An 11,984-nucleotide genomic window follows, 5' to 3' on the forward strand; every position below is an offset into this window, starting at 1 on the left:
TTTACTTTGGTCTGAAAGTGTGCCGCAAAATCTATAAACAAAACTATTGTTTGGACAAAACAGAAAAATGTGTCTCACAATACACTAGTCCTTCAAACAAACCAAACTAAATATTTGCAGTTAACCCATTTCCAGAAAATATGCTGCTAAATATTTGAAAAATAAAATAAATTTAAAAAAAAACATCTCAAAAACTATGCCAAATGTCCTATATCGCTATTGATGAAGTTCCTCCTTTAGCAATTATTCTAACCATCTTGTACAGGTAAGGGGATGGGGAATACAAAGTATTGCAAATTCACCTGGTTCACGTCATATAAAAAAGTGTGAATATGTGCTCTTTGAAGCATCAGCATTTTAATAGGACAAAACAAAAACACAAACCATGTGACTGAAGCATTAACACAAACCAACCTGAACAAAACCTAGGTTGAAAACATTTGTAGGCACCGCCTCCCCTCACACGTTTTTGGTTAAATTAAAAGTAATTCTTTGATGATAAGGCAACACAACAGATTCCTCGACTACATTAAAAAATAACGGCGGCCTCAGTGCAAAAATCTAATCCTTGTGAGGTTGTTTGTCTATTAAACAATCTTTTTTTAAGTTTAAAGGAGAATAACTTAAATGAAGAATTACTCATCAGCCTAAAGGCCTTTACATTGCATGGCAATGCTGCTTGTCCGGAAGAATCAGATGCTGCACCGTCTCTACTGTACACAGACCAGCACTGGACAGGGAGGCTACTGTCAAACAGCCATTTCTGAACTCTATGACCACAACAAGAAGCGAGCGTGCTTCTGTCTATACAGGCTGTCTTTATACAGATTCAGTACAATTGAACAGAAGGTCTTGGTATTTACATAAAAACAGACGTCCAAATGAAATTACAAAAGGTGGAATGCAAAAACATAAAAACCTATTATTTCAAATTAATGCGAAAAAATACCGTTAGTATTTGTGCAATAGTTGTCTGCCTAAAGTAAGAGTGGCAGTAGTCCCTGCAATTTGAGATATTGAAATTCTAATTTTAAAAACACGGTCAACAGCCACTAGTGTCTTAGAAACAAACGGAATAGGGTTCATCACGTCACATGGTGTCACGGCGACATTTCTTTAGAAGACAGTCCTGAAATGAAACAACAGAAAGACAGGAGCTCTTTCTACAACACCATTATTTTAAATTCGTTCAAAACAAATAGGGCAACTGAAGATTTGTATCTGTAACAAAAGAGGAGGGGAAAAATGGTGGTGAAGTCCTTTCCTGTCTCAGGGTAAAGATGAACTGGACATCGTATTGTGTGTAAAATCAGTTCATGCACACACACGTAAGCACACACACATTTCTTATCTTCAGACTGGATTGCCAGTCGTTCCAGTCCACTCAGGGAGACAAAGTCAGATCAAATCTACTTGATTTTTTTTTTCTTCCCTGGAGCCTGTCTACTTCTACTGAGCGATTTCCTACGTTTCACAGAATGACTTTACAACACCCTGAGGACTTACTTGACTTCTGTTTCACGTTAGTAGCAGGAGGATGAACCATGATTTTCCAATTAAGCTTAAATACAAAAAGGTTACACTCGACTAGACGTTCGTCTTGTGGCTGTGATGTATCACGATAGACTGTTGTATTTTTTTTTTTTTGTGGCAAAGTTTGTTCACGGCTCTCCTTCCTCTTTGATTGTTGAAAACTGTTCTCACTCTGCCCTTGCTCACTGGCTCTGACGGGGCTGAAAAACAAAGTAGATCCGCTGTCTTTGAACTTGATTACTGCAGATTTCATTTAAACTGATAAGGATTACGATCACAATGTTTACACTTGTGCCAAATAATAAAATGGGCCCAGGAATAAACAGTGGATTAGCAGTAGTTGTTCTTATAGTGTACAAGTGTTCTGGAGTAGCAGATTTGGGCAGTGGGTGGACTGACTGGCTGGTCAGGTGGATTAAAAAGAAATGGCACACCGGGCCAGCCGAACAGAATACTTTGAGTAGTAGCAGAGACAGCACATCTAATGCACTTCCTCCCCAGCAGAGTATCATCCTTGTGACCTCAGAGGCTCAGAGTGAGGGCTACTGTGATTGGAGATCAGTGGGTGTGGTAGCTGGCGGCACTCATTCCAGCCTGGTTGGTTAGCATTGTTCCGTTGACCCCCTGACCAGGCTCCACCATGCCACAGTTACTCATCGTGCCCACACCTGTCCATCCAGCACCAGCATGTAAATGACTGAGAAAGAGGTGAAAAAAAAACAATCCTTAAGGTCAAAAACACAAGAAAGGTAGCCCCAGCTAAGGAGATGATCGCAAATATATTAGTTAGGGTTATATATTCATTTTAACACCAAAGAAAAAGGCTGTTCATCAGGAGCTGTGAACTCCAAGTTTCATCATTAATTTTCTTTTCATTGTCTTTTGCACTTCTTGTATGTTTCAAACGACTGTTGGAACAATTTGAGACCATAGTGTACTTTGCTAAAATTAAACAAAATTTGTGTCTATGAGTAAATCAGTTAAATATAATAATAATGATATTTTCACAGATTTCTCTTTTGTTGTGATTTTATGCCTTCTCTGGTACTTACTTGTAGCCCTGCTGATCCCAGGTCTGTCCATACACTCCATAGCTTGGCACCTGCCACCCATTGGGCACGTACTGGCCAATCTGTTGCGTGTTACTGTACCACTGGCCCCATTGGTTGTAGGGCTGTGGTGTGAAGCTCACCGTGTTCTGCTGACATACGGAATAGTATTTTTAGGAGACAGAATATCGAGTGACCGAAGCTGCAGAATCACACAGCTCTAACTGTAGGGCGTCACACGCAAATGAACGTGAACTGTTACACCAGCGCCACCCACAGGTCAACTACGGTGTGTTCAAGAAGATCCTTGTCCATACCTGTGGCACGTGCACCTGCTGAATGGGGCTGACCATGTCTGCCGTTTCTTTGCCCCAGTAACACTTTACGATGTAACCCTCTATGGACGTGCCATTGACGGACACGATGGCGTGAGCGGCCGCTTCATGGGAGTTGAACCTACATGTGCGAGGCGATACATTTAAATGTTTAAATTGCACCTTAGAGATCTGAGGTGTGAAAGTTCTACATGTCCATCAGACAAAAGTACCTTATGAAGGAGTAGCCTTTGTCTGGGAAAACTCGGATTTCCATTATAGGACCAAAGGGTGAAAAGGTCTCTCTCATAATTTGTTCTGTGAATGAAAATGAGTCGTTAGTTCACTGGTGAGCAAGGCTTCTTTATCCACATTCTTCATCTGAATGACTGACCTGTTAGACCTGTTGTGACTCCTCCGCAGTAGACGGTGCAGTTGCTGGGGCTGGACTGACCCACCACCTCATCGAAACACAGCTGCTTGGTGCTAGTTGCTACAAAGAAAGGTAGCAGGATTTAGTCTATTGTTCAAACCCAAGTTTTTTTTCAGGAAAAACATCATCATTATCAAACTCTATATATTTTTATTTGTAGATAATGTTCCCCTATCCCCTGTAAAATAATGTCTAATGACATTAGAGATCCAGCCCATTAACACATCTTCATTCTTTCACTGTGAACTTACGCTCATTTGAGGTTTTGGGAGCAGGCTTTCTTGTGGCCCAGTTGGTTCTGATCTGCCTGCCTCCCAGCCACTGCCCTCCCATCTGCTGTATGGCATTCTCTGCATCCTGAACAATCAAACACAGCCTGATGTAAATGTTACACAAGACATATTTCACATTACTAATAAGACTAATTCCATTTGTGACAGGAATGTACAGACGTGCCACAGCACAAAAGACGGATCAATAAAACCATAAAGTAAAAAAAAAAAAACTGTTCAGGTATAAAACAGGAACAGGTCATAAAGAAACACAGTTAACCTTCATTTTTATCTCTGCAGCGCAGCGTTCATTATTTTTATTCCTCATGTCAAACGTGAGCAGCACACAGGACAGCAGCCAAAAACAGAACTCAGAGCCAAAAAGCGCAGCACCCTTTCAAAATAAAACCCCCGCAGCGTCTCCACCAGATTATCACTGAGTCACATTACATATCCTATTCACACAGGAGACGCATTCTTATATTGGGTGCTGGAACACCACTGCACGTTGGAAAAACATTTAAACTAGCTAACTGACACGAGAAAGACTGGATGGAAGTGATATACAGTATATGCAATGAGAAAGACTCCACTATTTTGACCGAAACATAGGAAGTACAACAATAATATTTTTTTAAAGAGAATCTGCTGAAGCACAGAAGCATTGATGACACACTCACCCATTTGTTAAAGAAAGAGACAAAACCGTAGCCTTTAGATTTTCCTGTGGCCATGTCCTTCACCACTCGACAATCCCTGCAGACAAACATATGAACAAATACATACATTACATTCAAATAATCACATTTCACCAAATCGTAAATGAAACGCCGATCGAGCCTTTCACACATTTACAGTTTCAGTATCCAATCTGTATGGCGTATGGAGTCTCTATGAGAGCAGTTCCCAGAATGGGGGGTGTGGAATTATATTTAGTTTTTTTTTTAAATTTGTACCACAGTAGGAAAAAATTACTGATCTGGAATATTATTTTCCTTTTTACAGTGAGATTATGCAGAACTACTGAGATGTGTATTGTATTAAATAAAGTTCAGTGGAATGAGGACGTGAGGACTTGGGCTGGTGTTGTGAAGATGTTGGAAACTTAATGGTTCACATTTCTCATCACATAATTTAAAAAGATTGCAGCGAAAGACAGACTATTAACATAAATGAACTCATTGAACTTACGATATTTTGCCAAAGGGAGCGAACGCTGATTTGATATCATCTGTTGTGATTTCAGGACTTAGATCCCCAACAAAAACATGGAAATGACCTAGAACACAAAAACATTAACCCTGTAGTTCAGCTGATTGGAGGTCCATGACTTACGCTGGTGTTGGGTTTTTATCCGAGGACCCCCTTAATGTTTTCCACAGTAATATTTTTTTCTTTAGAATGTTCTATTATTTAGAAGACAGACTCACTGCTTGTGTCTTTCTTCTGACTGGTTGGTGTTGTGGCCCAGTTGACCTTCACCTCCTGAAAAAAGAAAATGAGCAGAGAGTGGGGAAGGAGACAAATGTTAAACAACGTAGAGCTGTTGATGACAGGAAGGTGCTTTTTTGTCATAAGATCTTCTCACACCACTTTCATTTAATGAGAACTAGTTTTTCAGAACTACACATTGATCATTAGCCTAATTTTACAAACCGCTGCATTCATGAATTTAAAAAAAAGAAAAAAAAAAAGAAAGAAAAAAACACAAGTGGAGAAAGTCAAGGGGTATCAAAAATTCCACCCTGATAATCAGGGACATTTCACTCTCAGTCTAATACAAATTTGGAGTAACACTGAAGGAAGGAAGGTCCAAATAACAAGGGACTTACAAACAAGTGATTTATACGAACTTGTTATACTCCTCAAATGGTCCTTCAATACCTGTTGAGGATAAAATATTTTCAACTGAATGTATTCTTCTTGAAGTTGCTCTTATGTGGAATCTAACTTTGCATAAAGAACACACAGCAGTAAAGATGTAAGTGGGAGAAAGGAGTATCAGGAAAATAGATCAATGAATCTCACAGGTAGCATGGTTACACAGCCGGGCAACGTAAAATATCAGGTCAAACACTCTATGTCAGAGGAAACTTTACACACACACACGCACAGCATAGAGAAGGGAGTAATGACAGAGTAAAACTAACAATCTGTTCAGACCTTTGTAAATCTGCATTGAAAAAACTTTAAACTTTAAATCCTGATAAGTTGAGCTTACCTTATTTAATGGAAATTATTGTGTTAATAAATGATGCTAACATTTTTTTCCCCCAAGAAAATCTGTAACTGCCCGAAAAATAAAGACTATTAAACTTAGAAACTTGTTCTATTTTTGTTGCAAGAAAGCATCTATCACGGATCAGGCAAAAACAGCAACTTTTTTTGCTAGTTAAGATGTGACAGGATGAATAAGCAATTTAATTGGAGGGAAATTGTCAGCACAGTAAATACACATTTCTGTTACATCCTTAACATCTGGTTACTAAAACTGGAACAGAGGGATCTACATTTGTAATCACTAGAGAAGAAATAAAAGGAAAATAAAAGGAAACAATGCCATGAATATTTACATGTTAATTGTTAACAGAAAAAAAATTCAATAGTGCTGCAGAATATCGATACAATATCTTGGAACAAAATATCACAACATATTGGCCTATTGATATTTCCTCACACCCCTAAAGAAAAAAACAAAATCAAAAATAAAATGAAGGGTTCTGAAAGGAAGAGTACATACAAACTAAGAGATTAATAAAGGAGTCGTTTTGCTAACAACTGCAACGCAAGATATTCAAGCATCTAAGAAAAGCTGAGGTCCTCAGTGTTTGCTTATCAGACAAGATATTCAAGCATCTAAGAAAAGCTTTGTAACAGCCCGAGGTCCTCAGTGTTTGCTAAGAACTGTGACATTAACAATTAAAATGTAAGCACCACGTCAGCACAACCAAACAAATAAATACAGCTCTAACCATGTGTGTTTTTTCTTCCACATTGATAAAGATATTTTTAATTTTTTCAGGATCATGTTGGAAAAGAAAATCTTGTTGAGGCCATGATTTATTTTTGCTTCGAGAAAAGGTTTCCCTAGAGACCACAGTCAGATAATTGTGTTGTTGTTTCCACCCGGGGTCACTACACTGCATGCACATGAGTCTAATGTGTACAGAGGAAAAACATTAAATGAAGCAGAAACTGTAAATAACATTAGTAAGACAAGGTTCAATAACATTAAAGTTTTTCCAGATGCTGTATGTATGACTGTACCAGTACCCAGCCCCGACTCACCCTGGAGTTACGATAGCTTACCTTACCAAGTATTTTCCGACCATTCATGGCTGCAATTGTGGCAGTGGCATGTCTGTGTTCACAGAACTCCACAAAGCAGTATGGATCGTGACCTGCTGTCTGCAGAGCAAAGAAAAGACTGGAGTAAGATTCTAGTGCTCTTTAGGATATTGGATTACTTTGGAACACTGATATAAAGCCGCTGCTTATGTTCAGATTTTACAAACCATGTGCTTTTTTTTCTGTGGTAGGTAAACAAAGACAACAGAACTTACATCTACTATCATTTTACAGCTCTTGCACGGTCCAATTTGGCCAAATACCTCCAGAATCAGAGCCTCTGTCACGTCTCGGGACAGATTCCCCACATACCTAAATACAAAGAAGAAATATGAGAAAACCAAACAAGTCTCTGCTTTTTCAAATCCCAGGTGAAATACAAGAGCAGGTAACTAGATACACAACAAGGTGGCAGGAGACAAAAATTGCAATACAAAAAAAACAAAATATAAATGCCCCTACTACTAACGTCTTCTCCTGCTGTCCTAAAAATATTTCTTTGATACATGAGACCACATTAGTTTTGTTAATAGCTAACAGGATAAACAAGTAGTCCACATGTCCACAGTGCACACTTCCAATCCACATATTACAGAAGAGTAAACCATAACAATTATTCAAACCTTTGAAACTTTCGTAATCACAAATACCTCTCAAAAATATAATTAGCCATAAATGTCTTGCTAAATGCTCCATTCATTTTGAAAGTTTGGACATCGAAGGATTATATTGTTTTGTTTTTAGCATTTTAAGAACCTTATGTCCGTGTACTTTACTTTAAAGATATCAATATTAATAATAACTTGATTTCTGAATAAATGTGATTACAATGTGTCAATGTGCCAGTATTGGGACTAATATGAAAGTACGACAATCCAACATGGGAACAAAAAGAAGACCTACTTTTACTACCTACATTTTTTCTTTTTTTTAATTTTAGTTCAGTGTCCACTACACATCACGTCATATTAGATTAAGACTATACAACCAGTATAATAATTATAACAAGAGCAGTTCACATATTGTGCAGATGCGATCAACACATTGTCGCTAATACAGTACATATAGTTTTAGCTACTTCCCTAGCTACCCGTTTTCCTAGGTTCTAAAAATGCTAAAGAAACTGAATTAATTCCATCCTTTTATTAGGAGTTCTTGTAACAAGCCAAATAACAATACCTATCTATCGGTAACGTTTAAGCTGCGCCAAACACAATTTGAACGGTTGTTTGTTTAATGTTCTTCGGAGAATCGTTAGGCGGATATTTTGGCTATTTGTTGCAAATTGTCATTTTTTTTATTTACAAAACGCGGCAGAAGGCCAGCTAACATGTGATTTACTTTGAGTAAGTAAAACATTCTGTTGTAGTACACTAAACGTGTGAACAGCAGCGTTTATCATCTTGGGATTTTTCTAGAATTAGCCAGGTACCGTTAGTCGCTGCTGGGGTAAACATTTACACACAGCCGTATGTTTATTGTGTGTTAAATATGTGTGTTATTTTGCTTTTACGCAAATCCAAAGTGTTTATAATTTTTAAGTGTTTATGCCGAAGGAAAATTTCGTGGGTTGACTGAGTTCGTTGTGTGAGATTAGCTTCCACTGCCCGTTAGGTGACGAACACAAGCAGTTAGCTGGCGCTAATACTAAACCAGGCCCAGGCACACTTACAGGGTTTTGGGCTGGTCATCGTCCATTCTGTTACACTTGCCGGCCGAGAACAAGTCGCAACTCTAAGAACAAATCCACGACTGTCAGGGGCAGCTGCCTGTGACACCGTCGAGTTGTTTTATTGCGCAGCACGAAGCGATTTTCCGCCGTTGATGTCTCCACAGTGAACAATGGGTTAGCCGACAAAGATAACGGACTAACCGGGCCGGGGCAGTACGCGCACGCGCAGTAGTTCTCTGAACGTCTGTTTATGGATTAAGGACACTGACTGGTGGTACCAGCTCTTCCTTTCTATTTAAGTAAACATGATAAGCACTGCGGTTTTAAAGAGTTTTTCCACATTTTTCAGTTATTGTTTAATTGTTTATAAAACAAAAACACAACCTTATCATCAGTTGCTTAGCACCTGTACTTTAATACAGTATATTTCGTGTTTTATTGATCAGCTAGGTTGGTGACTGAGTGGCCCTATGGCATCACAGAAGAGTTAACTTTTTGTTCATTTCAGAGTTAACAATTGCAACAGTCTTTTTGAACCTACGATCTGACATGGGTCAAGGACACAACTCTAATGTCCCAGTCTGTGATTATTCATAAAAGGACACATTTGTCTGTGATCTGGTTGTTTACACACAGAACACTCCAGAATCATTGGCTCTACATTTTTTATGTACACTGCAATCTCCACTGCAAACTACAGTAGACACAGGAATCACAGGACAACAAACCAGAGTAAAAATTATATCCATGAAAGTTTATTTAATTAATTTATCTTTTTAACAGCTTTACCCTGTTAAAAAGCCTCTCCTCCAGTTAACAAATGTAACAATTTGTACATTTATGTGTTGAAATCAGCAAACACAAAAATAGATAAATAAAACAATAAACTATTTTAAGACCTGAAAAGTGAAGGTCTGGGATTTTATACAACATATTTCTAAAACAACAGTTTTCTTTAAGTTCAGTAAAAAGCAAAAAATATCTATATACAGTTAAATCAGCCCTTTTTGTTTGACCAGCTTTAAACAGTTAATCATAATATAATTACAAAAAGACAAAGTGAAACTTTACATTTTACACATTACAAAAACAAACGTTCAAACTCAAACACTGTCATTACATTGTTGACAGATACATAAATTACATTCAATTGTGGGGAATTAAAAACACTAAGAATCCAGATGTTACTATGTCTATATGCTGACAATGCCACAGATTTATAATACAGTTCTGTGCCTTTTGTACAGAGATGAGTTCTGCCTCTTCTCTGCTCAGTCCTTTCGTCATCTCGGGCAGATGTTGTAATCAGTGACAAACTTCTCCAACCTCTTGATTTTGCGTTTGTTTTTGGGCATGGGTTTGTCATACAATCCATTTTTCAGTAGATGCTCCTTGCTGTGATGAACCTGAGCGCCATGCTGCAGCTGGAAGGAGCAGAGGGCTGTCAGCGGTCTCAGCAGAACCTGGACAAAAACAAAAACACTTGCATTGAAGCTACAATCATTCTGAACATTTGTACTTTGGAATTTGATACAATAAATTAATGCTTATACCTCTTGGATGTCATTGTTCTGTTCAAGTATAGACAGTGCTACGGCGGCGCTTTCCAGCGTTGACAGACAAATGTTGGTGGGCTGCGTGCGAATGACGTACTGACTCGTCAGAGTCCTATTGAGCTGCACCTGAAGCAATGCAGATGTACAAGAGTACAACTCAACCACCAACTCTTACAGTGATCTTTTGATTTTTCATTAAAGCTCAGGTCTACAAGTCAGAAAACAAGCTATAACAGGCCACACCAGAGTTAGATAAGTGTACAAATCTCAAATTTTGAAGGAAATAACACCTTCCTGGGTCACACATGTAAAGGAATAAAAGCATGTGAATATATATATATATATATATATACATACACATACTTGTTTAGGCAGGTGGAGCAGTTTGTTATGAAGGAACATCTTCTTCGCCTGTCTCCAGGTGCCGTCGATGATGATGATATTATGTTCTACAGTCCCTGCTTCTTTGGGTTTAACCAATTCCTCCAGGTTCTGCGACTTTGGACCTGGAAACAGAATTACTGTCCTGCTGTCCCGGCACACAGCAGCCAGCTCTGGATGCCTGAGTAGAAAAAAGTATATTTGAGAATTTGTGTTGCAATAGGTTGTTTTTTTTTTTTGGAGTGAGACAAAGGGCAAATGTTTAAATTGTATCTCTTCATATACAAAATACAAATGGTCTATGAAAAAGGGTAGTTGTTAATTGAAACTTTTTATACATTTTACTTCGAAGAGGCACACGCTACTTTTTTTTTTTCCTCCCACCAAAACAACTCTTACCTTTCTTCACTAAACCTCCTTCCAACAATCACATTGCATTTCCCTTCAGGCAAACAAGCAGCAAGCAGTGGTACTGTACGGAGTACTCTGCTCTCCTGACAACATAGGAGATATTTGACATTTTAGTCACAACCACAAAGGAAACAGGACATTGACATTTTCTAAAAACTCCTCACATTAATGACATTGGTCTCCTGGAGACCTTTAGGTACTCACCTCTGCTGGATGCTGCACTACATACACACACGTGGAGACCTCCAAGGATTGTTGGGGGAGAAAAGGGCACAAGCACACTTTCTCGGGGCGACTACAAGAGAGACAGAGAGAACGTCACAGTCACTTTCCCATTCATTCATTCATTCATTCATTAAATATACCAGCTACTGGTACAGCCAACAGGTCACTTCCCTTGCATGCTTGCACAGCTAGCTACATAGTACGAGCCGCACATTCACATTTAGCTCACCAGCAGCGTAAACACGTCGGTCTCCTCTCGTCTACCTCACAAGGGAGGGCGGCCAGGTCTCCAAAAACACCAACCAGTTCGTTTTCTTCCGAGGACTCGTCGCAGGATTCAGGTTCACTCTCTTCGGAAACGACCGAGGAACACGGACTGGGCTCACATTCCATAATGACGTGTCCAAAATTAAAACTTATTTAAGAACTTTAAAACACTGACTTTATTTTCCCTTCCACACTTCACCCCGGAGGTCGGTGTAGACCCGGCCCTCCTACCTATCTGATTGGCCAATGAAGACGATCGGGGTTAGTGATAGGATAAGGCATAAAGAAAGATGATTGGTTTTTGCTACGGAACACTATCACGCTCACCGTATCACACAAAACCAGAGGCGGGACCTTGTTCACTTTCATTTCCAGGTCAAGAATGGTCGAGGAATGGAAAAAATAACTCGAAAGAAAACTTTATTATATGGGAAATAAATAATTTTAAAAACTTCCAGAAAAGTTAGTAAACATTTCATAAATGTCCAAAATATTTTATTTTTTATTTATTCTATTATTATTA

The 11,984-nt window shown here is 38.7% G+C and overlaps 2 protein-coding genes across 3 annotated transcripts; both read right to left on the reverse strand.

The window, feature by feature from the left end:
* Positions 1-337: 337 nt before the first annotated feature.
* Positions 338-8,851, reverse strand: LOC103390060 (nucleolysin TIA-1). 2 transcript variants are annotated; one of them, XM_008325767.3, is made up of 12 exons: positions 8,622-8,851; positions 7,165-7,261; positions 6,911-7,009; positions 5,032-5,086; positions 4,793-4,880; positions 4,282-4,357; positions 3,581-3,686; positions 3,291-3,389; positions 3,130-3,214; positions 2,900-3,038; positions 2,586-2,731; positions 338-2,230 (listed from the first exon to the last, which is right to left on the reverse strand). In XM_008325767.3, exons 1-12 carry the CDS (start codon positions 8,645-8,647, stop codon positions 2,092-2,094), a joined length of 1,155 nt encoding a protein of 384 aa, XP_008323989.1. In that variant the 5' UTR covers positions 8,648-8,851; the 3' UTR covers positions 338-2,091. The 2 variants fall into 2 exon arrangements, with proteins under 2 accessions (XP_008323989.1, XP_008323988.1); XM_008325766.3 differs by having other exon boundaries at positions 2,586-2,734; positions 8,622-8,850.
* A 1,020-nt stretch (positions 8,852-9,871) lies between these two features.
* Positions 9,872-11,701, reverse strand: dtwd2 (DTW domain containing 2). The gene is made up of 6 exons (XM_008325765.3): positions 11,424-11,701; positions 11,174-11,264; positions 10,958-11,052; positions 10,541-10,739; positions 10,175-10,303; positions 9,872-10,084 (listed from the first exon to the last, which is right to left on the reverse strand). The coding sequence occupies exons 1-6, from the start codon at positions 11,585-11,587 to the stop codon at positions 9,905-9,907; spliced, it is 858 nt and encodes a 285-aa protein (XP_008323987.1). The 5' UTR covers positions 11,588-11,701; the 3' UTR covers positions 9,872-9,904.
* Positions 11,702-11,984: the final 283 nt, after the last annotated feature.

Source organism: Cynoglossus semilaevis, chromosome 14, assembly GCF_000523025.1.
Source record: "Cynoglossus semilaevis isolate Cse_v1.0 chromosome 14, Cse_v1.0, whole genome shotgun sequence".
Taxonomy (NCBI): Eukaryota; Metazoa; Chordata; class Actinopteri; order Pleuronectiformes; family Cynoglossidae; genus Cynoglossus; species Cynoglossus semilaevis.

What these genes read in the sequence shown, in the direction of transcription:
- LOC103390060 (XM_008325766.3), bottom strand. Translation starts at nt 8,647, where the DNA reads ATGGACGATGACCAGCCCAAAACCCT. An exon ending in GATGACCAGCCCAAAACCCT is followed by an intron (nt 7,262 to 8,621) that starts GTAAGTGTGCCT and finishes CTTTGTATTTAG; the next exon opens with GTATGTGGGGAATCTGTCCC. An exon ending in GCTCCCTTTGGCAAAATATC is followed by an intron (nt 4,358 to 4,792) that starts GTAAGTTCAATG and finishes GTTTGTCTGCAG; the next exon opens with GGATTGTCGAGTGGTGAAGG.
- dtwd2 (XM_008325765.3), bottom strand. Translation starts at nt 11,587, where the DNA reads ATGGAATGTGAGCCCAGTCCGTGTTCCTCGGTCGTTTCCGAAGAGAGT. An exon ending in TAGTGCAGCATCCAGCAGAG is followed by an intron (nt 11,053 to 11,173) that starts GTGAGTACCTAA and finishes CTATGTTGTCAG; the next exon opens with GAGAGCAGAGTACTCCGTAC. An exon ending in TGCTCCACCTGCCTAAACAA is followed by an intron (nt 10,304 to 10,540) that starts GTATGTGTATGT and finishes GCATTGCTTCAG; the next exon opens with GTGCAGCTCAATAGGACTCT.